The 25531-nt window shown below is 42.4% G+C and overlaps 1 protein-coding gene across 7 annotated transcripts in view; it reads right to left on the reverse strand.

Moving 5' to 3' along the window:
- NHSL1 (NHS like 1) overlaps positions 1 to 25531 on the reverse strand; it is a gene marked incomplete at its 5' end in the record, with an annotated part of 177927 nt that overhangs the window by 49643 nt on the left and 102753 nt on the right. For 6 of the 7 annotated variants that reach the window (XM_083856993.1, XM_083856989.1, XM_083856988.1 and 3 more), the window contains one exon: positions 3483 to 3635. In XM_083856993.1, coding sequence (XP_083713119.1) covers positions 3483 to 3635 — 153 coding nt within the window. Of the gene's footprint in view, positions 1 to 3482; positions 3636 to 5838; positions 6845 to 25531 lie in introns of those variants that run through there. The other variant, XM_083856992.1, reaches the window with a different exon arrangement.

Below are 25531 nucleotides of genomic sequence, written 5' to 3' on the forward strand. Positions count from 1 at the left end.
ATTTCAAAAGGATAAAAGTCTAGTTCATAAGTAAAACTCTAAAATATCTCCCTATGCAACATCTACTATCACATACTTCATCCATTTCCATAGCGCTGATAAGCAAGGGACATACCAACATATAATATACAAAGTAAAATAATCAACTGCACAGAAATTAATGAAGATCTTTTTCTTCTCCAAATACAACACTGCTTCCTGAAAAAGTACAGACCAGCATACAGTGTACTTATTTCTCTCAAGACATACTAGATACAATTTATTTTAATATCTCTTAACTTTTTATTCTTAAACAATTTAAGTAGCAATACTGGCTTCTGCTTCTTAAGCTGTACTTAAAAGTTTCTTCTAAATAGCAGATGGCTTCTTATTTATTTCACTAATTTTTTTTATTAGACCCATACTGTAAAGAATTTGGTTTTAAAAGTTGTACCAGAAAAAACAGTTTGCTCTTGCATTGACTGTCTTAAAAGCTAGCCAGGATTCCATCTGGTTACTATTAGATGGGTGAAAATACCTTGATAGAAATACTTTGCTTGCATTATTGTGAAAGATTTTATACATTTGGTACTGTGACAGGTGGTTTAAATGTGCTCTACATGTGGTACTATTTGTTACCTAAGTTTTATACTTCCTTTTCCATTCACAGAGGAGACAGGTGTGTAGAAACAAATTAACAGTCTTCAATCAAGGTGCTATAGCTGCTATGTACCGACAATATCAGCTCTCATAATATGAATAAGAACAGGACTGGAAATCTTTCAAATATGTCTTTTGATGGCCTGTACAATAGCTACTAACTTAGTCCCCAAGACCTCATTATCAGGTTCAAGGGGACCACCAGAGGTTCTCTCTTCCTTCCCAACCTCATCTAAAGATAGGACTTAATACACACAAATGATTTTTAAGTAGTGCTTGTCTGACCTATTCTTAAAAACTTTAAATTATTTCATAGCCCCAAAATTTATGGGGAGCATTTAAATATCTTTGCCCTCATATTTCTCCACTGCTGTACATGTCTATTGCTACATTTCTGACTTGGCATAAAGCAAAAATTATGTTTGCTTTAGTTCTACTTCCTTCCAGTTTCCCTTTGTTGTCACCATTTTTTGGAGACCCAAGTGATCCATCCCACTTTCTGCACAAAATACAGTGCATTTTGTCATCCAGTGTTACTCTTTCCCCACCACCCATACAGCATGTCAGGTCACATACAGCTGCCCTACTGCTCAATGGTTTACCTTAACCAAGGCATCTGAACCACCAAAAGGATGGCAAACTGCACACTTTATCATGAGGTCAAGACGTGCAGAACTGAAGTCCCCATGCTAGCCCAATGGTGCTTCTCAGAAGCCTGCTTCAAGCTCTTCTGTGTTATGGTCACATAATTCCTTTCTACCTATTAAGAAGCTTTAGAAAACTTTGTCTTTTCTAAAGAAACAGGTGGAAAAGTAGTTCAGCAGTTGTCAAAATTACGTCACAATTCCAACTTCACACTGAATGCAACTCTGCTCTGGATACAGAACTTTTAACTCAGATCTCCAAGTATGATCAGAAGCACCACTGATTTCGCACTGCTGGTTGAAGCAGCAGCACAGTAAAACTGATAAAACTTCAGCCACTGCCTCTCTTACTACTACTCATGCTGTAGCTTCTCAGGACAGTTCCAGGCAACACCAAGGAGTTATTGTAAAACTGCACTCAGGAGAGGGAAGAAAAAAAGCTGGCGCAAGGAAGGAGCTTGAGGTTAAATGAGTAAGTAAATAAATAGATAAAAGAGTTGTGTTCAGCAGTATGAGGTCTGGTGAAGGTACCATTAGTTTCTTCTCTCAGCTTTACTACCCTGAAAGCATGAAACTGGAACTCACTTCATTACCATTCAGTCCTACATCATATACACAAGCCAGTTTATTTAACACAAATGGCTAACTAGCAAATTGCAGTAGCAATTCTTTTCTATTTTTAGCTTCCTTTTTATAATGAGCTGCACCTCCAGAGAAAAATCCCACCAGACCAAAACAACTTCAGGTGTGTAAGATGGGGAAGCAGCATATATTACTTGGTTTCACAAAAATGTATTAAATATAAATTTATTTAAATAGAACATGAAACTGCAATAGATACATTGCATTTCAGCCTGTGCACGTCTTTTTTTTTTTTTTTTCTTTTTTTTTTTTTTTTTTTCTTTTTTAAATAACAGTCCAAAACAGAGAACAGGAAAAAATATTAGAATGAGTGGTTAATGTTCACAAAAAGCTGACAACGATCAGTATTCTTTTTAATCTAAAGCAGGCAAATATTTTTATTTTGTAAAGGACTGGTAAATGTGCCTGCAAGAGAACAATAAATGTTTCAAGGCTAAGGAACTACACTAATGTACTAATCCAGTATTAAATATAGAGGGCACACAGGCTATCTGCTGGGCCATGCAGGAGACAATAACATTGGCTGTCAAGACTTCCCTATTAAATGGTAACAAAAAGCACCTAGTAAGAGACAGTGAAAATCAATTAACTGGGGAAATGGCAAGAGAACTGAAATATTATGGTCAAACACTTCTCTATTCAGACATACAAAATCAAGCTTTCTTCCAGTCTAAAAAGCAGAAATGTCACGTTAATCAAATAAAAGATACAATATTCTTTTCAATCAGGTTAACTTTGCAAGGTATCAAGTACCTGCAGTTCCTGCTGAAACAAAAGGGGACTTGAACAAGTTGGCTCTTTGCAGGGTAACCCCCTTTGTTAAACAGCCAGTGTAAAGAAAAATCTAGGTTAACTGTTTCCAGAACAGGAACATTATACTGTTATTTTAAACTTTATGTCTGGCCCAGGGACAGACATTCTGCAGGCCTCCTTGCTGGCTGCATGTCTTTGTTCTCATGGCTGCACTGACACAACACAATGCCTCCCACAACAGACTGCACAGGTACAACCCCAGTGAAGGTATTATGGGTAAAAACTGGGCCTTAAAAATATGCTGAACGCTTCTGCAATAAAAGCACTTTTATTACTGGAAGAGCTCTTTTGAGTGCCCTGTTCCCCATTTTCCTTTTCTGCCCTCAGCACCTTTTCCAGCTTTTCACAAGCAGCCACAGCCCTGGAAATGACACTGTACAATAACAGAAAAAGTCACCAAATGAAACACCTCTGATGTGTTTTTTACTTTACAAATGGACTAACTCAGGACTTCCTGAAATTGAAGGTACCATTTTGGAAACACTCCAAAGACTAAACGAAATGGCCAAGAGACACTTTTCTATTTCAGAGTCCTCTGTCAGATAACACATTTACTTGTCTCTTCATAGCAAAGTAATTTTCTCCTGTCTCTTTATTTGAGTGGGAAAATCCCATTAATGTTCTACATGTGATACAGAAAAACAAGTAAACTTCTTCCAAAGCCTGCAATTTGGGTATGTTTGCAAAGATTGGCAAAAAGTACTGTAGTTTTAGGACATGTCTGTGTCAGTAGCAGCATCTTACCTCTCAGCACTGACTTGAGGTTCAGCTTGGCTTGTCTGTGCAGGTCCTCCACACAAGGTGGTCTTGAGGAAGGTAGGAAGACATTTTCCTGCTGGTGCCATGGAGCAGTGTAGTGAACAGTCCATCTACTCTCTTCATCTAGGTTGGAAACAGCTGCAGAGAGACACAACAATAAGAAAATTAGATGTCACTGCAGATAGCTCTATCACAAAATCCCATGTGAAAGTTTGCCGCACATAATCTAAAAATGAAAGAAGCATTGTTTGCCACTGTAGACCCATCAAGATATTCCTCAGAACCTCACTTCCATGACAATTAAGAAACTTTTTCCTTCATTTCTACTCTAACATTATGTTCTATAGGAAACACCTCTTGCTCTTCCTGTTTTTATATATGCTGTTTTATTTACTCTAAACTTGAAACTCTGTTCTCCCTGCCCCCACTCTTCCCAAAGGAATCAGTTTTCCACTCCCTTATCAAGGCAGGTGCTGTGCAGTGCAGAATAGCTTGGCTCAAAGGTGCCCCTGGGAATATGACAGCCTTCATGAGATATGACAACAGGTTCATTTGTACTGGGAAACAACCTTGTCTGACCTCCTGCTTCCTCACACCAGAAACAAGATTCCAATGAAGCAAATAAATTAGCTACTTTCCTTTCTCATGAGTGGAAAGAGATAATAGCAAAAGCAATTCCATGAACAAATACTACTCAGAGCACAACAGCACTGAAGAGGGCTATCTCTGCCACTTCTTTGCAGTCCATACAAATGTGAAAATAAAACACAGACCTTGTTCAAGTTCAAAGTTCCCTACAGACAGTCTACCAATGAAACAGCCAAAGCACATATTGCCAAGATTTGTTTATCATTTATGCTTCCCAAGAGACAGCCACTGCCTTTTGTTTCAAGTTTATCATCAATAAAAACTTCTACAGTTGAACAGCCTTATCCCTCCACCCTGCTGTAAACAGAAAAAGGACACTTGGGGGTCATACTTTATGATCCCTCAGGCACCCTTTGGCCTTCAGCCAGCACGCCGCACATCCTTGTTTTTTGTCTCTCCAAAGCATTAAAAGCCACTACAGATGTGCTGCCTCCCAAGTACCTGCCCTGCTGCCACAGCTCCATTGCCCCCAGCCTCGCTGTCAGCTCTGCATCTTCCCTTTGCCACCTTTGCTGGTGCACTGCCTGTGGCATCACTTCGCGGTTTGTCTGATGCCCTTGTGCCAGCAGAGAAGGTATGTAAAACTGAGAAGCAAAAAGGATGCAACAGCCTCCTGTCATCTGAAAAATTACCCTTTCTTTAACACTACTGTGCATCTGCTGGGATCATTTCAGATGGAAACAATTGGTATTCGTAAGGAGAATAAGCTATGCCTCTGGCTTCAAAACACAGCTACAGTCAAATGCTCAATGCCTGTTCTTTCCTAACAGGACTTGAGGTAGAGAGGGAGGTTCTTATCTGCCTCCCCTCAAGTATTTTAGATTAGTTTCAGACCTCGAAAATGGCTTTTAAAGACTTTCAGTGCGTGTTCTCATGTCTGTGTCTTGGTCCTGCATCCACAAGCCCCTCTCCACTGGCTGCAACAAGGCAGACACCCGTTCAGCCTGTGCCCACTCTTCCCGTTCTTGCTAACAGCGGTCACACTTCAATCACAAAAAACAGAGAAGTCATCACCTGTCTGGTTACAGCACCAATCACCCCCCTCTAGCAGAAAACGTGACACCTGAAGTACAATGAAAGGCACCCAGGGGTTCCCCGGCTGAACCGAGGGATGGGGAGTGGGGTAAGGCTGGAGGAAGAGGAGGGGGAGCACCTGCCGCCAAGCCCAGTCACTGTCTGGCTGCAGTCCTGCCACGCCAGAACTAAGGTTTACTGCTCGCCAGAGCACTAATAGTCATCAAAACTAGTCGAGAGAAGTGGTGTGCACATTTGCCAACCACTCTCTCTAGTGTGACTTGTCTGTCCTTGGTGACTCAAAGTAAGATCAAACTTTATGTAAATAGCTCAGCGACACAAGCCCACGGCTGCATGAGCAAAGACAGACATCTGACAAGCCACCAGGACACCACGACACGCCGGCACACCCTGACTCGTCACCGAGCTGCCCATTTCATACCAAGAACTTTGGCTCCTTCAAAATCACCGTGACAAAGCACTTCCAAAGCTAAAGCACAGATCCTAAAGACCCCTCACAAGGCTGCCCCACACACTCCACAATGATAAACGATTAAAAGAGTGAGACAAGGTTAAAAAGAGGCTGCAGGAAGCAGAAGTGAAGCCGAAGGGACCTGCACTTTCCTTCAGAACCGGGCTGTCCCCTGAAAGGACAGGGAGCACACAGAGCTGTACTTACTCTTCCTCTTGAAAAGTTTCATGAGAGATTTAAGCTTTGTGTTGATGAAAACCACCATTTTCACGGTGCTGAACTGCGATGCTGGAGGTGAAATCCCATAGAAAGGAGGAGCTCCAGAAAGGTGCCGGACTGAACCTGTTCAAACTGCACACCAAATCTCTCCACGCTTCTCTCCTCTGAGTTGTTTGTTGTTTTTTTTTTTCCCTGAAATCACTGTAAATACGTCTAGATCTTCTGACAGATGAAATAATTTACAGTTCTTTCGCCTGAATTTTTCCCCCTCGCCTGTGGGTTGAAAACAGCCACTTCCAACAAGCAAAACAGGAGAAGAAAAAGCGCCCCAGCTGTTACTCTCGTTCGCGCAGGACGAAAAAGGCTTTCTTGCTGTCCGCAGCAGTTACTCCGCTCTTGTTCTCCTCCTTTCCTGCGCTCCCCAAGTTTGGCTGCTGCAGCAAGTCCCGAGCTGGCAGGTGCCTGCTGTCCTGCCCATGCCTGCAGCCGGGAATGCCGGCGGATCCGCGGGAGATCCCGGCACCTTCCCTGCCCCTGCCCCCGCCCCTCCCGCCGCACCTCCCGGGGCCGGGCAGCCCCGGCCCCTTCCACTTGCAAATGAGTGTTTCATTTTCGTGCTAATCAGGATGCTCTGCTTTCCCACCGCTCCCATCCTTCCCGCATCTCCCCCCCCCCCACTCCCCTTTATTTATTTATTTATTTATAAAATTTTTTTATTTTATTTTCACCCTCTTGCTCCCACTTCATTAAGGATCCAGAGCTGTGCCTTGGCTGGATGCAACCCGCAGTCCCACTGCTCCCCCCGCAGTCACTGCCACTGCCTGAAACAGCAGCACTCTAATTTTACATATCGAATTTTATCCACTTACACTCCTAATTTATTCGTATTAGCGTCATCTCAGACCAGATCCATGGAAAACAAAATCGAGTTATTTCTGGCTAATAGAGATTCTGTTATACATCAAACGCAACTTGCGCACGGAGATGAAATGGCCCAGCTTTTTCAGATGGGCATTATATCCTCCTGTCTTAAAAAAATGTATCTGTACAGAGGTCCACAGCCATCCTTCCTAGGAACGAACTGCGATTTTGCAGAAGTTAAAGAGAAAATTCTAACACCACATGAATGTGCTCAGCAGGGCATGCCCTTCGCACAATGTTCAGGCTCAAGAAGCAAGCCCTCCCTCACAAAGCGAGCTTAGGAACCCCCTCGGGTTAACAATGAAAAGGATTTTTTTCCTCAGGAAAAAGAAAAATGCCAGCAGCGGGGGGCTCAGGCTGACCCCAAAGCTGCAGCAGGATCCAGCCTCTGGAGCACAGCACGCAAAAAGCAGATGCTCCACAGGAACCTCTAAGTTTCACCAAACAGTTGAGACTCAGCACTGCAAAGAACAGACTGTAAATCTGTTCATCATCATCTGAACACAGTATCATCAAGATTTTATCAGTATTTTCCAAATCCAGAGATTTTGCAATTTTGACATGGGCTTGACACCAGAACTACCATGAGCAGCAGGTCTCTCCAGCAGCTGCTGCTCCAAGAGGATTTCGACTGGCTCAGCTCTGCCAAAGGGACAGGAGACCATGGTGACATGGCAGCAATGGCAAGGAAGGTACCTCTGCTTTTTGCATTGATTTCCATCAAGTATCTTGCACAAAAAAAAAAAAGATTCTGGCATTGAACTCTGATAACAAGGAAACTATTTAGTGCTGGTTTTGAATTAAATACACAGTAATATCCCTGTCAGACATTTGCCATTACCTACACATCCACAAACCATAAAATGTGTGCTTGCTGGACACACACTGGAAATGAGTTTAGACTGACTACATTTCTAACTCCAGCGACATTGCAATCTGAAAGCAAACCAAGGAGATGGCTACTCCTTTTCCACTGTGGATCTTTTTCAGGATGTAGGAAGTGCCTCTTCATTAGCACATAGGAAGGGGAGCACAAGGAAAGGAGGCAGGTTCAAGCTATAAAATGATGGGGTCTGGGCTGCTGGAAGTGAGACAGTCTCTTCCAAATGTCTTTATGGAATCTGAAGAGTCTTGCAAGCTCTGGGAAGCAAGACTGTTACATTTTCATGGTCAAGCCACTGTGAATCAACATTGACCCTGGGTACTTCGGGCGGCTTGGAATCCTTTTCATTTCACTCCGGGCTACAATGTGAGCCAAGTGCAGTGTGCTTTTTGTTACTGGATCCTCAGCCTACCCTGGAGCATTTCTCCTGCCTGAGAACAGGCACTTGACCACTGTCCTCTACCCCTGATCTCAGCACCAGGCAGACGTTCAAACCCAGCACAAACAACACCTAAACTGATGTCTGCCTTTCATCCCCCTCCCCGCCCCGACCTTGCTTCCACCTACCCTCAGGTCATGCTGTTAAAGAGGTCAAACATCAGAAATGGCTATCATGAGGGACTACCTCAAAGGCACCTCTGCACCTCTGAGAGTCTGCACTAGTCCAACAACAAACAAAACCTCTTCTCCACCTGAGACAAACCCACTGACTTCCATAAAATTCATCACCTTGTCTCAACCCAGCTTTTTGTAAACGCTTTTCCTGTCTCAAGAAAGTGTAATCTAACAGCAATTCTCTGAGAACTTAAAGCATTAAATGTCTGCGCTCCTCTGCATTTAGCCTCCCTACACTGAGACAAGAAGGAAAAGATGGGGCAGTTTGAGAAAATTTATATTGTAGCCACTACGCAAACAGATAAAGGACTTCAGCCTCAAACATTGCCAAGCCAGCAAACTCACAAATATCTCCACCAAACAACAAGAACAAAAAACCGTCACCTAAAATTAACTTGATAGAATAAAATTTAAAAGCTTGTTAAAGCTAGATAAATCCAGCATGAGCAGTAGGTGTGCTCACTGTGATATCAGTTCTTCACATGCAAATGACTCAGAGATGAGTAGCAGACTGGGGAGACCTTGCTCTGTGACACACTACTCCACCTTAGACAAGTTAATAATAACCCACCACCTGAGTGAACACATCCTTAGAAGCAGGGATCACAACTCACAGCCACACAAGGATCACACAGAAATAGAAAGGAATCAGGAATATCACAAGGAATACAGAAAACATGGAGAAGACGTTCAGTAAATGCTAATTTCCACTTCATTCTGGATGGAATTGGTCACAAAGTTTGGCTCAGAAGAATCTTCCTAAAAAGTCTGGGGACTGGGGCAAAGAAACTGAGAGGTACAAGCTGCAGTGTCAAACAGCATCCTCAAAATCACAACTGTGTAATGAACTCATTAGCAAAACCCTTTTTTAGTTCAACTATAATAGTTTCTAATCCCTGAGTGGCTAAACTGATTCTAATTTTCTAGTAGAGGCCACATACACACAGGAGAGAAATAAAGGAGAGTGGCTGCTTGCATATGGCATGCCTGAAAGGCTGTAGCCATTCCTTCACTCCCCTCCCTGCTCTATCCCCTCTTTAGAGGGGCTTTCCAGCTGACCTGCTCCACGACAGCCATCTGGGACAGCCACCCCTCCACATTCATAGCAGGATAAAACATCAGCGCCTGTGAAACAATCTGGAAATATTCAGCTTCCACGGAAATATTTCCAGCCAGCCCCTGGGGGAGAGGGGCTCTTGTGTCTAGCCCCCATTCACAACCCAGTGCCCTGAACCTTAGCACCAATGCACAAAATCCACTGAAAAAGCTGAAGCTTTATAAAAAGGCAAATGTTGAAAAGTGTCGTTTTCTTGGGTCGTTCCTAACCAGAGCCAGAGCAGCTGCCCAGCAGCAGCCCCAGGGGCAGCTGTCCACAAGGACACTGGAATCAGTGAGAATCAGCCTTCTCTTCCTGATCACCAGTCCATGCATATATCAAGTACAAAATTTAGGAAATATTTAAGTTAAAAAAACCCTCCAAAACAGAAAAATAGCTAAAGCAATGCTTTCTAGCTCCCTCCCACAAATGAAAACAAATGTTATCACTTTATTTTCATGAAGAAGAGGTAAGCCCAACACACCATATTGAACCATCAAGTTTGTTAAAGGAATGATGCATCAAACTACTAAAATATACCATCATTTTCAAAACCTAAACTTCAAGTTGCATGCCTTAGCAACTTCATCTAGACAATGGAAAAAATCCTCCATTAAACAACTTTGTAGCATTTATGACATTTTAAGAGGAAAGAAAAAGTAAAACCGCCCAATTGAGCCGGGAACTAACTACATTGTGAGAGCTCTTCCAGTGAGTCTCTGTTCAATGCACAAAAGGGAAAGTGGAAATGCTGGCAAGCAGATGTACTCAAAACAATTAAATCGATGCCTTTGCTTTTACAGACACGTCACTTAGTTACTCTCAATAAGTTTCCACTGTGCCATCCTACAGCAGCTCGCAGGGAAGAAGCTGTTGGAAGGGCAGTTGTTTCCAGCACGTCTGCAGGAATGTGTATGTGTAGGACATGCTCGGGATTGCTCCCTGCCACCCCCACCCACCCACTCGGAGCAGCTGTGGTGTCCAGAAGGATGCAGCTATGGAAGTGACCCCCACGCACCCCCTCCCCAGCCTGCACAGAGCACCCAGGCATCCGCAGGGCAAGACTCAAACTGGGGAGGGCTATTAAACCCCTTCCTGCAGGCCACAAGGCTCCTGCCTGCCTCAGACCAAGACCACCCAGCTTCAAAAGTTGCACTTTTACTTCTAGGTGAGACTTACATCATGAAGAAATGTCAGAAAGGCCAAACACCTCAATTATTTTCAAAACTCACGCCCAAGCTTTGTACCTGCTCTGGCCACCTTCACCCATGCTGTCAACCATCTGCTGGTGCCTAAATGGACTCCTTGTAGAGGAGAGGAGCCAATAATTTACGTCAGAACGGGTATCTCCCTCGCTGAGATCCCATCCCGGCTGGCCCTCTCCCGGCATCTCTGAGCAGAACAAAAGTGCTCCCTCCCTCCACAAAGGCCGTCCCGGCGGCACCGCACTCAGCTGCCCTCCCGTCTGCAGCTCCCCTGGCTCACAATGGCCTCTTTCAGGGCAACCCCAGCCCTGGGGAAGTGCGATACTGCCCCGGCTACTGAGAAATGACAATCCATTAAACCTGGGATCAGGAGGAAGAGGAGGAGGAGAATGCACAGGGGAGAGGGAACAAAGAAGAAAATGCATTTTATCCTAAAGACACCATAACAACCCACCAAGAAGGAGCCAAGCCCCAGTGCAGGGCAGGGGAGTCAGGGCTGAGTCAGTGCAGGCTATTACAGGGCAGGTATTGCTTGAAAAGGGGGTACCCGGCTGTGCCCTCCTTTATGCAGGATCATAAAGGATTATGCCTCCAGGCTCTGGGAAAGGGGCTGCCCGGCGGGGGCAGAGGGAAGAGGGAGCAAGATGAGAAGGAGAAGCAACACAACCTAAGCCAGAGAGGACAGAAAAGCAGCAGACTGATTGATCTGATGATCCTATTTAGGTCACAGCACAATAAAGCTAATTCATTCCTTTAACAATGCAAAACATCTTTCCACAGGATCCTCTATCATGCAAACACATCGGCAGAGAGAAAAGGCAGCATTTGGGCAGGGCTGCCAGCAGACAAAGCAGCAGTTTCTTTTGGTTAGAGCATCTCCCCACACAGTAATGGCAGTCAAGAGAACAGAAAACGTTTTGTGAATGTGCAATTTTGTTTTATTTTGAATTGCAGGGCACAATCCTTTTTCCTTTGGCTGTTTCTGAACCCCAGTTAAAGCAACTTCAGCTCCCAGGGGAGAACTTTTCTCATTCCCTAGGGAATAACACTCTCTTAGGATGTCACCAGGAAATATTCTCAATTTAAATTCCAAATCCACCTGAATGCTCCTGTGCTATAGCTTATCCTAAAGAACTGATCAAAACTGGCCGAGGCAAGTAAATTAGTCCACAAAATCTTGACTCTTACTTGCCTTAATAATGCACAACAGAGAAAATCCTTCTCTTCTGAATTAGTGATGGAAAAAATAAGAGGCAAACAAGTTTGCAAGTCTTCTCATTAGAATCATCTTGTAGGAAGAGCAAAACCAACAAAATCAGACTGAAACCATTCCATCTCTGAACTTCTGTCCCAAACAATCTCCCTGTAATTCCATCTTTGGCAGCTGTGCTCCTTGGCATCCACACTAATATGCAACAGACATCTTCAACTAATCTCAGTCTGCATTTTCCTTATGGGTGTCCTGAAGGGGACATGCTCCCTACTCATTTCACTTATTTAAAGGTCATAGAAAGAATTTTTGTAGCCTATCTTGGCCTCCCTGCCCAACGCTACTCTCTGGCATACTGTTATTTATATACGGATTATCCTGGTATAAGGGGTTACAAATTCTTCTTTTTTGTCTTTCTGCTGACTCGCAATAAATTCTGGGTGGGTCTCATTTAAGCTTGGAAGTACACTCTCTTAAAATTAGACAAGTACATTCTCTAGTTTATGAAGAACTTTTACAGCCTATAAATGAAAAAAGATAAGCTCCTTGGAAAATACCAACCTGCATAGAATCATACAACTGCTCATGCCAAAATCAAGCATCCATTTACTGCCTTCCACAGCAACTTGAAAAAAAGTTTTGTTCATTAGAAACTTTCAAAAAGTTTACCTGAAAAATGTTATCTGCACAACACAATACTAAAATGATGAGTAAAAGCAAAGGCTCACAAATAATAAATGGACATTTGCTATTGCTCCTAAAGCCCTAAGATTTCTGACAAAATCTAAAAACCTGGATATGTTCCAATTAAAGACACAATCTGCCCTGAAATAAGTCTCCAAACTAAATTAAGGTGTTGAATTCCTGTAACAGTGACATAACAATCATATTACTGCAGGATTCAGCAACCTCTAGGGAAACAACTGCACCAACATCTGTACCACACAATCTCCAGAGAATGTCTCTGGCTGGCCATGGGCATATGGATCTCAGACATGATCAAATACCAACAGATTTTGAAAACTATTTTAAAGATTATATTTGTGCGGTCAGCATCTTCATATCAGAAGTCCTCAATAAAACCAAATGAAAGGACTGATACTGTTAATTGTTTGAACTTTCCACATTTATAATGTGAATACCAACCTATAATTTTATTAGCACTAGTTTGACTAAAAGTTTCAGAGATCTGTTATTACTCATACACAATCTAGAGGCCCAAACCTCACAACATGCCATGGTGGATCAGCTGAATAACAGTTGTGCTTCTTTGGGTAGCTAGCAAAATGCATCTAACAGTCTAAGTGATGCTAAAGTGATAAAGGTGCCTTGCCACCAAGCATCTCCAGAGAGCTCTACTGAGCACATTGTCTATTGTGCATTTTAGTGCTGTGGCAATGGTTTCTATAAATAAGTACGTGTGGGCAATAGGCAAACAACAGGAATCACAATCTTCTTAATCAAAATGCAGATTTAAATATAAAATATTAAAAAATACAGATTCTCTCCCCTCCCACTTTCAGTCTTCAGTTTCTGCCTCCATTTCCTGCCAGACAGAAAAGGAGTAGATCCCTTGTATTTCCTTCAGGATCCCCACTGCAGATACCTACATTTTTTCTTGTTTTAGAAAAACTAGTTATTCCTTGCTGTGTTAATCCTCGTGTGCTTCATAAAACCAACGGAACAGAAAAGCTGTAACACAGCGAGGGGTTTAACATACACTATTTAAAATGAAAGATACCATTCTTAATTGCGAAAATATCTCTTTTAGGATTTTTGGTTTCCCCACTAAGCACAAAACATCAACCGCAGAAAAATTTGCATTTTGTTGGAAGAGCTGAAGTAGAAGTTGAAGAAAAGTAAATATAAAACTTGAGACAGCTGAGGCTAGTTTTTAAATTATTTCTCTGAGTACTTTCACTATTGTATGTGAAAACCTTCAAAAGCGGGCAGCTATAGAACCATCACTACCACTCCAGCTCTGAACAGACCACAGGCAGTGTAACCTGACATCATGTCTTCAGAGTAACTTGCTCCCAGTGGTGAACTATCACTTGAAGACAACTGAAATGCAAGCATGCATCCACAATTCAGAGCAGCACTTAAACTAAAACTGCCAATTCATTTTTGGAAGAGCTTCTGAATATATCATCCCACTAACAGAAGGTGCGCTACGAATCAGATTTCCAACACTTAACTGGAGAAAATACACAAATAAATACAGAGACAACTATGCAGACCCTAAAAATAATTTTCTGTGTAGAAATACCAAGTGTTTTCCCCCACAGAAAATAAGCTGAGTAAGTTTCATTTCTGAAACCTTTCAGTAGCTGTTAAGACAACAGTTAAGAACAAGGCAAAGAAATATCAGTAGTTAACTACTACTAAGCAAACAACCCTGCCACCTCAAGATAATTGATAAAACTACTGTGTATCCCAGCAGCTGCATTTTGACACTGCACAACATTCCAAATTCAACCTTGGCATACAGATAGGTTCAGAAGACTCTTAATTACTGACATATGTGCTATTACATAATTGAAACAGGAGAGCATTTCTCATTATTAGTCAGAAAAGAGAAGAAGCATGGTATTAGAAGTCTGGAAGAATCAGGTGTGAAATTTTACACCAGCTCCACGGCAGGGCTGACCCCTGGGGCAGAAGATTCCATTTAAACATACAGGAGGTAGGAGATGATGGCCAATGTGAATAAACCTTCAGGAAAACCAGTTAATAAAATTAGAGCAGTATTTTCTCAAAATTGGTATGCAATGTGCATGAAAAGGCTCTTCCTTTTTCCCATCCTGATGGATAATGACACAAGTAGTCTTGCCTTTGGAGATGTCAAAGCATCCATTTAGGATGCTTTGATGCAGCATTAAAAAACTTCTATCCCAATTCTCCTCAGTTAGACCAAAGCACCACACCTAACATGCTTGGCCATCACGCAAGGAATTGTCTAAGCTGATGCACACAAAAACTCAATTTATATCTTTTTCAACCATAGCTGGCTTGAAGAACATACTTGAAACTGCAGCCATTAGAAGTACCTGACACATCCACAATGTCTAATATTCTGTACAGAGCATACACCTGGCTCCAGGAACAAATACATTAAAACACTGCATTCTTATAAGGCTTTGAAAATACTCCTTTTTAAATCAGGGCAATTAGCATCTTTCTTCTCTTTGGATTAATTAAACCTATCCAGAACAGGTTAGCATCACACCCAGGAAAAAAACTGCTCACCTCCAGCTACTGGACATAAAGGAGTGTCTTTTCCTTTGATGTTATTAATTATTTACCCTAACATTGCCACCAGCATCTGCTTGGGGACCTGCTTGCTCCCCCCAGACAGCAGCCCACTGTTCCCAGTCTAGCCATAGCACTGTGTTTGTGGCAAATGTCTGACAAGCAGAAGGAAGGCCAGGTTGGTTAAAAGACACTGAGAACAACTATGAGGGATCATTCAGTTAGGAGGTGTGCCATACCTGCTCTGGAGATGCTACCCAGCTCCAAGTTTAATTAGCCCTTCCAGGAACACATCACAAAAAACCACAGAAATGATTTTATAAACTCTGGTTGATGCCTTGGGGCAATGACAAATGTGCTCTGCAACCCTTGTGTGGGAAACGTCACTCTTCTTAAATTCCTCGTCAAAACACATGAAAGACAATGAACAAATAACCAGTACTAAACCAGAGGAGGAAAAGTTACCCCACAGTCATTGTGGCTCAAATCCAGTCAGATGGGATGAGACCTTTGGGATGAGCAGCACATGCCCACTGACCCTGCACAGAGCAGCCAGCTGAGCATTGCCATGGAAAAGCCATCACAGACAGGTAACTTGTCTTTCAACCACAGCATTCACAAGTTTTTTGTATCTTCTCCAGCTACACCAGTTCATGCTCAGCTGGGCAGTTCAGGCTTCACTGGTGATCCAGTCAGTCCTCAGTACACCGAGATAAGTTTCCAAGCAAATGCCAGCAGCTGCAGCCTAACAGCCACAAGCAGTGCATTGGGGAATTCTGCCTTTAAATTAGTAATTGTCAGGCCCCAACCTGCCTGCCCGAGTAGAGAAGACATGGGGAGGCTGATTAAGTACCCTTATGCTGGGACTGGAGAGGTGGCATCGTGGGGTTTCACATTTTTTCTCTTCCAATGACTCCAAGTCAAAACTGGTCAGCTCACACGTCAGGCACTGTTTCTGTAACTGCTGTCAGGGCAGGCACTGCTTGCAATCCAAATTTCAAGCTGTGCCTTTCCAATCATGCTTTATCTCTATAATCCAGACTCCACATTGTCCTGTATTACAGCACCAATTGAGACATAATTGCAATGAGCCACCTAAAGCTTTCTTCTTATTAAAAAAAAAAAAAAAACCAAAAAAAAAAAACCAACAAAACACAACAACCCCTCTGCCCCAATTTCTGCTTAGGCGTAAGAAGGTCACCATTTATTGTTTGGTTTGCATTGCATGTTCTAGAATAGATCAGATCCAATCTACTTCTCAACTGCTTATTAGCAATTTCCTAACTGCATGACTCTTTGTGTCTCCTTTTGTGCCTTCCAATACAGTTTGAAAAATGTTTCTGAGGGAGGTTTTTTGGAACAATACGTTAATTAAAACAAAGGCTCTGACCCTCTCTCTTTCTTTTTAACTAGCCACTTTCTCTCAATCCTAGCTCTTCTGAGAGATATAAGAAATGCAAGCAAAATGCCATCTGTTGGCAATGAGGTGGGATTAAGCTTTTAACATTGAAATATTCATTTTAGAAAAAACAAGCAAAAATATTTAATTGACTGACAAGACTGAGTTCTCTACATCACAGTAGATTCCAGGTGCAGTCCTGCACTTCCTTTCACAGTAGACATATTTCTATTTGATATGCCCTTAACTCATTACTTCTTTTCTAAGAAAGCAAAGAGCTGCCCTTGGGCCTTCCTCCTACCAAACCTGCTGCCCTTTGGGCTTACAAATTGTAACATGTATCTTTGCTCTCCTTTCTATAGAGAAATGAAGGGGAAGGCAGAGAAAATAAACTCAAGGTAGACCCTGAGGTCTTTTTTAGGTCTCAGCCTGGTAAGCTTTCTTTGCATGTATCATGTAATTTGTCCCTACTGCTCATACCCTCCTGCGGGAGGCAGGAGACAGCCACCCCACAGCCCTGCTGAAGGAGATGCTCTGCAGACCGTGATAATGTCAGTCTGGGGGGTGACAGGACAGAAATCACTCCATGTCTACTGCAGCCTGCACCTGCTGCACAACAGAACTGCTGCACATCTGCTGAGAGTGACTGCTGCCTCCACACAGCAAAAAGAGAAAATAAAAGAAGTTGAAGGTATTTTTCTCAAATCTCACTTTCAAGAAGATAAATTAAATATCATTAAATATCCTAGTAGGTAATCTGATGCCAGATACATGCAGTGGGCCAGGCCACTACTGTTTGCTTTTTGCTGCAGGTTATTTTACACCAGTTAATCCACCTATGTCAGGGTTTTTATTTTTCACTCTAAGAAATCCAGTTCTATCCAAGACTTTACTACCATTATCTAAAAAGACTACATAGTTGGAGCAAAAATTGCATAAAATATAAAACCCAGCAAGTTTTGTACTCCTCTTGGATCTTCCAGCCTTGCTCCTATAAGAAGTGATTCCGAGCAGCGCAGGTGCATCCATCGGCACAGCAGGCAGACAAAGGCAGATGGCCACATGCCAGCAGGGCTGCCTTCTGCAAATTACCAAACAAATTCAATACCAACTTGCACAGTAGTATTTTATCAAATATGCAGTCACCATGGAAGATGTAATCCTTTCCACTCAAATCCCTCTCACTTTTAAATACAGTAATTTAGATGGGTGAAGAAAACCCCAGATTTATTGTAAAAATCATATCGCATCAATGAGCTCCAGGCACCCCATCATTCTAAAATTCGTCCTCTGCAGACACCACACTGCCAGTTCATTTTCTCTTTTCCATCACTAAGTAGCCTTCACTCTACTCCACTGTCTCCCATATGGTTAACATGAATGTGGCAATTAATATGCAATTAATAAAATGGTGTGATCAACTGCTTTTGTTCACAGCAGCAGCTGGCCTGCATGTTAGAGCGTAATTAGACAAATTAAGACGTAGCGCTTTTGTTTGCGGATGGACTGACAGCATCACTCATGCCTAAATGTCACTAAGCCTATTGGCATTTGGGATTATTTTAAATGTGTCTTTTTTTATTAACACTACAAGGTATGAATAAACCAGATTTATATGCTACCAGCTCCAATGCCAGCAAAGTGCAAGTTTACCTCCGAGATGTCTGCACAAGCAACTGGGAGTGGAGGACAAAAGTGATGCTTTTAGAGAATGAGCACTTTTTAAGTATCACAGCCCATAGGATGGAGAATGTGGCTCTGGATGAGCAAAAAAAGCAGAGCTTATCTACAACTGTGTCCAAGCAGAGATCTGAAAATCTTGAAAATCAAGCACAGGCATTTGTGATGGATCACTGGATTAGGGCAGGGAACCAACAGAGGGCTAAAAATCTGTTGTAATCTATCACAGTTTTAATAACCATTTCCTTTAAAGGGTGCCCTTTCTGTGGAGTTTCACATTCTCCTTACCATGTTTCCACTATAATCTGATCTGATTTTCTGACAGCACTCAAAACCATTTTTTGACTTCACACTGTACACAGCATCCATAAGCCTCAGAAGCTTTCATCAAATTAAACACTGAAGAACCTACCCAGTGTACCATTAATCACTATCCTCAGCCACAGGGTTTCCAATCTTGTTTCACATGTGGATTTGCACTTATACTGCTCTACCTCCTTAACTACAGCAGATGCTCCCTTGCCCCAATCGCAAAAAACACTACACAAAAGATGTCTCTGAACTCTGTTTTTTCACACTCCTCCAGATGCACTTGAGTGGTGTTCATGAGCTCCATACCAAAACCTCACCACCTCTTCCTTGTGCTCCTGAGACAAACACATGGCTTCTTGTCTGCTCACAGGCAGGGAGGAATGAAATGTCCACCACCTGCACCTCCTCGTGACAGCAAGCTCAGGTTCACACCTAACACAGAGCAGTCGGGCTAGCCAAGTGTTTTCTTTCAGCAAGGAAACTCAGGAAGACCTTCATATTCATGTTAGTGATTCACTTAAGTGTTTCACAAGAACCCAACATTAACATCTTTTGACCCATCATATTCCAAGTTCTTCTTCATCCCATCCATCCATATCACTCTTGCATTTAATGCATGAAAAGGCATAGGAGACCAAGTGCTGGACCTCCATGGCCCATCCATGGGGAGGAGAAAAGGACAGGCAGGGAGGCTTGTTTGCTATGGAACATGCAGAGAATGCGCAGCAAAGTGAGTAGGAAATGCACGTACAGAAACACACACCAGAAAAGCTGTTATTTATTCCAAGACCTGAAGTAATTTTGTCCAAATGTAGAAGTTCCCCTGCTTTGCAACATTACCATGGCTTGTTTTATCCAAATTAACAAAACCGTCAAAAATCTCAGCCATAAGACAAGACATTAAAAACACATAGAGAAAAGGGGGAAGGGAGAAGGGAACTCTGCCCTTTTTTAGACATGCAATAGAAATTATATCCAATTTAGTTTTCCTTTTCAAAACAAATCAGTTCCCAGTTTTATCTGGTGCAATCCAATCTGTCAGCTGTTATGGTATGAGCTGAACACAGCAGATAAAAGTGGCAATGAGGGTGGCCAGTCCCTTGCACCAGGCTCTGTAAGTAGCTGTCCCAGCCATTCACCACATAGACTGAGTCCTTGTGTCACTTAGGGCACGAAAGGCCACAAAGGCTTGCTCAGTGCTCTGCACAGCCCACAATTTGCAGAGATGGAAAGCAATTCAGCTTTTGTTTCACACTGCTAAATGAGAAAGCAAATAATGAATCCTCCCAGTTTGCAAGGATTCTGGCATCTTTGTTTTTTAGCATAACATCCTTATATTGGGAAACTTAAATCTCATAGCTATTGGAAAAGAAACCTGGAAAAAAGCCATAGCAGACAGTGCTATAATATAGCAATAAAATACCCAAGTTGGTTCACAACACCCTATTAATTTATAAATAGATTTAGTTACTATTTCAAATTTTATGTTTTTCACAAAATACAGATCACACAGACAGGTCTCAGCTTTACACATATGAATAAAGAAGAAGAAAGCATTCCTTCATAAGACAGCAGGCAACAAAACATTGAGAAAAAAAATCTTAATAACTGAAGCTACTGTTTAACAAACGTTGTAGGTAATCTGATATTGCCACTGGCTTGCTCCTGCATCTATAAAAGAAAGAAGAAACTCGCAAAATCCTTATCAAAACTTTATCATCACAAAAGCTGGCAAGAGCATACCACACCTTTAAAGTTTGCAAGTTTGATAAAATATCAAGTGGCAATGGAAATTACAAGAGGCAGGTGATGCTCTAACCAGGAGGAGGTGACAGCCTCCCCCAGCAGCAGTCCCTGCCAGCAGTGTCTCATGTTTCAATTCAGCAGGCATTTAAACCGAAGTAAACCAAGCCCCTGACATTTCTGCCAAAGCTGGTCAGTGGAGTATCTCAGTTTAACTTTGCTGCAGGAAAACCAATTACCAAACACTCAGCTCCACTGGAGTTTGTCTATAATTGTGAATGAACATGTGATGGTGACAGCCCTGACACCACTGTAATACTGCTTTTCTGGCAGGCAGAGAGGCTGCTAAAGGATGTACTGCTGCACCCCAGCCCATTTTAATCCTACGTTGTCTATTTGCATTCAATCTGGCAGCAAAGAACAGCAGAAGAACAGCATCACAGATGCTGGAGCAAGGCTGAGCTGGTAATGCAGAACTTTCACTTCACAATATGACTAATTTACCAGTTTTATCAGAATAATTGCTACAGCTTAAAAAAATCCTCAAACCCTAAAATGGTAACCTGATTATTATGGCTCCTACATCACACCACAGGTATTTTGATTATTGATTATCTGGTAGCAGGAGTCCCAGGACTACTGCTGCAAACTACTGAGATCCCCTCAATGAGTATGTCTCTCTAGCCCATGAGGAAGTTCAAATAATTTGACTGTATTATGTTTTCAAGCAACCCTAACACCATTGGGAGCATTTCTGTGGAGTGTATCAGCACTGTGAAACCTCTCCAAGTGCAGTTCTCATGATGCTGGAAAAGGACCCCAAAGGGAGGCCTTTATCAACAGAGATAAAGCCCAGCCAATAATCCCCTGCTGTGCTCTGCAGTTATCACTTGACCTGGTCCCAGAAAGCACTTCCACTCTTAAACACTTTTGTTCCTTAAAATAAACATTAACAGAGTTTAAAGTGACAGAGTCTCCCGCTGTGTCAAAGAGAAATAGTACCTTTTCCACTCACAACACTTCTAACTGATGGCTTAATTACTCTGCTATTCTTTTGTTTCTATGGACCGGGAATGAGCAAAAAAGGAGCCAGTGAGGCAGAGCTGGTGTCCCACATGTACACACTTGTACTGTGGTGACACACCACCACTGAAGCACTAGAGTTTCTCCTGGGAAAAGTCAGGCCAGAAAGCAGGGTGACTGATTCTTGTCATTCACTGTTTCAATTAAAAAAATCATTGGAACTCCGATGATTTGGAATTCAGAAAGAACAAATAAAATGTCTGGGGTCATACCAGATATTAGTGAAACTCAATTCAAAAACAAACTTGGTCTGAAATATGTGAAAGTTCTTTGCTAAGGACCCAAAACTGCATTAAATAACTCTGTTAGACCACAAGTCAAATAATTCAATTGCTTATATTAATATTGCTTATTGTTGCACTGTAAATCAATGAAAATACACACATGCACACAATTTTCAATTATCTTCTGGAAAGTTTTACGACTTCAATTCAGGTGTGTTTTAGAGAGAAGGGAGGGCTTTCCCTGTGGACAGCACAAAGAGAAAAAGGAGGCAGGCTGCAGAGATGGAGCAGGGATTTCTGAGTACCTTACTCCTCAATCCCATTTCCACACTCAGGAGAAGCAGATTCAAACAGAGCAGTTGCTCACAATGCTCTGACAAACACCTCCGAGGGCACCACGAGAACCAGCTCTGAAAGTAAGGGTCACAACTTTGCAGGAAAGAACTAACCTGTCATCCAGCAACAGTGACAAATCCACATACACACACCCCAAGCTGTCTGGAGCGAGAAGGGTCATATCCTCCTCCCTAGGAGCATCCCTGGAAGCTGCTTCCTAGTCCCTAACCTCTTCAGGGCTTCCCTAGGTCTGACAGTGACAATGAAGTTTTACATAAAGGAAGAATTTTCATTCTGCCTCTGAATGAACCAGAATTGATCCTGTGATCAAAAATACAGAAATTCAGCAGAAGATGTGGATTTTTTTTTCTATGCAGTATAAAAAAATTACTTCCTCTTGAAAAAGGCCTGAATTAACCATGTAGTAAATCACACTCCTCCTACAGGAGGGGACATCAAATGAAGCTTGCTTAGTAATGAATGGAGAATATGGTAATTCAGAATACAAAATACAGGTGGTTTTGCTAATCAGTGTTAGCATCATGTGGCAAGATGGGGATTTTTCAATTCCTGGTAATAACGAGCCATTGTCAGCTAGTCAGTGTGAGACTAATGAGGAAAAGAAAAATCAATACAGTTGTAAATATGTACCTTTTTTTCCCTTTTTTTAAATTTTTTCCCCCAAAAGACCTGGTACAAGATAGCCAGCCAGCTGGCTTTTGCAGGAAAAGCTTTCTTTGTCTTCTGAAATTTCTCTCCCACCACCCTTAAATAGACTTTTCTGAGCAACCATTCCACAAACAGCTGGGTGCCTTTGCTTAGGTGGCCGGAAAAGAAGGGAAGGCAAGCATTAAGGCTAAAAACAAAACAGCTGAACATTACCATTGTCTGTCCTCTTCTCTCCTTATTTCCCATCTGTATTTGCCAGTGAAACTTGAAACTATTCAGATTAAAAAAGGGGAGTCATCACAATTCAGGAATTCTTTCTTCTCACGTTCAGGGGGAAAATAACCTTAGATCAAAGGTTATTCAAAAGCAGACTGTCTTTTTAAATAAGTACTCATCAAATGCATTAAGCACCTTTTGAGTCTGTTAGACCTTTTTCTTATTTTTCCTGGCCTTTTCATCCACTGATTGTTCCTATGGCTTTCAATTAGAGCGCTACGTCAACAGCTCCACTCATCTAAAACAATCATTTTGCTGAAAAGGAGCATTATTGGACTGAAAGCGAGTGCTCAAGACGTCTCAAACACAGACATATCACATGCACAAACAGTACCATCCTGTATCAACTCAGCAGCCCCATCAGATACGATATTTATATACACTGTCCTGATGGAGAAATGCATCATTTCTCTAAGAAAATTGTTCCCAACGCCTTCATCCTCTAAAAGAGAAATAAGAGTACTTTCCTTGTTTATGTTTGTTTTATTTGTTTATTTATTTCCTCAGTAATGACAACACAATACTAAATTACCAAAATAGCTAAGGAACAGGAACCGATCTTACTTGGCCAAAGGGAGTTGTCGTCTTTGCTCAGAAACTTTTTCTTGAGGCGCCCAGGCAGCTTGGTGTGAGCGTTGCCCATTTTGCTGGAATACGGCGGGATGAGTTCCTCCTCCTCCTCCTCCTCCTCATGGCTGCAGCTGGGCTGCCACTTGCTCCTGCCGAGGCACCCGACCATGGGCTCGGCGGGCAGGCAGTGCACATAGGCGATCATTGTGAGATGCTGCTCTCAAGGATGGCCCTGCTGTCCCCAATGGCCAGCTCCGGGCAGAAGGGAGTGGCCTCCTTATAACCCTTGAGCCGATGCATTCAAAAGGCTGCGGAGAAAAAGATTTTTCTCCCCCTTCGCACTTAGGCAAGCTAAGCTGTTCAGGATATGCCCAAAACTGTTTGGAATAGGATTCTGTAAGTCCTTGAAAAAGAAGGAAAACAACAACAACAACAGAAAAATCAGGCACCTGTTTAAGCAGCCCACTGTAGCTGCTGGCTGCCCTGTTCCCACCCCAGCTCACAGACACAGGCAGGAAAATAGAAACTCGGGGAGCTGGGAAACCCAGTCACCTGCTACAGACCTCGGCCTGCTCCCTTTCTGCTTCCTCTCCAGCCTGTGGCTTCTCTTAAGCCTTATCCCTGATTATTCACCACTCTCTGGACAACAGGTAATACAGCCACACACAGATGGCCATATGCAAGAAGCTTATTTAAAGCTAAGTTACTATAATTGCCACTGTGACATTGGCAGCTACAGAACCGTAACTGGGCAGGCACCTGCCAACAACAAGAGCATATAACTTCTAGAATGCAAAAGCAGGAAAAAACATACAGACTAAAGAAAAAAGAGCAAAGTGTCATGATTTCAGTATTTGGATTTTATTAAAGAAGCTGGCTTTCAAAGTTACAACCATAATGATTGATACCAAAAGAAGACGGTATCTCTCAGGTTAGACTACAACTGGATTGATGCTGAATGCAAAGCATAAGCAGTTATCAGCTTACCTGCAGTGCTGCATAAATACATACATCCTCACAATGCCGCCAGAGGGTAGCTATTATTCCTATTTAAAGATGAAGACATAGTCTCAAAAGGATTTAGTAACCTGCCCACACAGTGGAAAAGCTAGGATTAAAGTCGAGGTATTCTCAGTTCTTTAGCCTCATCCACAAGTCACTAGTCCATGGCACCTCTCCCAAATACTGCACTACTAAACAAGTCTCCACACGATAAGAGTGTCAACCCTAATCTCCCATACTGTTCTTCTTTGGGTTTCAGGAAGACTGCCTTTCCTAGGCTTTTGAATTGGCTGTAACAGCACAGTCAGATTCGGACACCAAGGAAAATGTCACATGAAGGGAGCACTCTGCATGAACTGCTGTCTTCAGCAGTTTTTTAAGTTTTATGTTGCTTGAAAGACTACATAGGAAAGTATCAAAACCCTGAGTAAAGTACAACAAAGACCAATTCTTAGTCTGCTTTCTTAACTGCTCTTCATAAATGCTTTGGTTGCAGCCCATAGCATTCACGTAAGTGGCTGCTCTCTATATAGGAGCACAACAGCAAAATGTAAGTATTTATACATATTAAAAAAGGCTTTGTGTGCTGTTTGGTTGAGAGCTACAATAAACTTTTGGTCAGGAAGAAAAAACAAACGAAGCCCACTGTTTAACAGCAACACAGATGCACATCTCCTCTCTCCCCTGACACACACACGCCTTTCCTGCTGCCTGCACTGGCAGCCGCAGCCTGGGAGCAGGGGGAACACACAGCTGCCCACAGGCACTGGACCAGCCTGGTGGCATCAGCCTCCAGACACACAGAACACACAGCACCATCCAGCATCAACTGCCTGCAACGCTGACTCAACAGTGCTGGCAAAGTGTAGAAAGTTTACGAAAAACTGGCTGGTTTGGTGGGAGGAGGTTGTTTGTTTGGGTTTTGACGTTTAACATCCTGTTACTTTGCACAGCAGTCTGAGCAAATGATTTTCACTATAAAGCCTTTCACACACATCTCATATGACTGAAGCTCAGCAAACCTACAAATAGATTAAAACAGGTCTTATAACAAACTGGGCCAGATACCTTTAATAAAGAGGGGTGAAACAAGCCCTGCCTGCAATTTTAATTTTTTTGACAACAATTTCAAGTATTTGCAAAAATATGGATGAAAAGGGGAAAATGTGCCAACAGCAAGGGCAATAGCTGTTGGTACCACTGGC

This window comes from Zosterops lateralis (genome assembly GCF_965231275.1).
Source record: "Zosterops lateralis genome assembly, chromosome: 3".
Lineage (NCBI taxonomy): Eukaryota > Metazoa > Chordata > Aves > Passeriformes > Zosteropidae > Zosterops > Zosterops lateralis.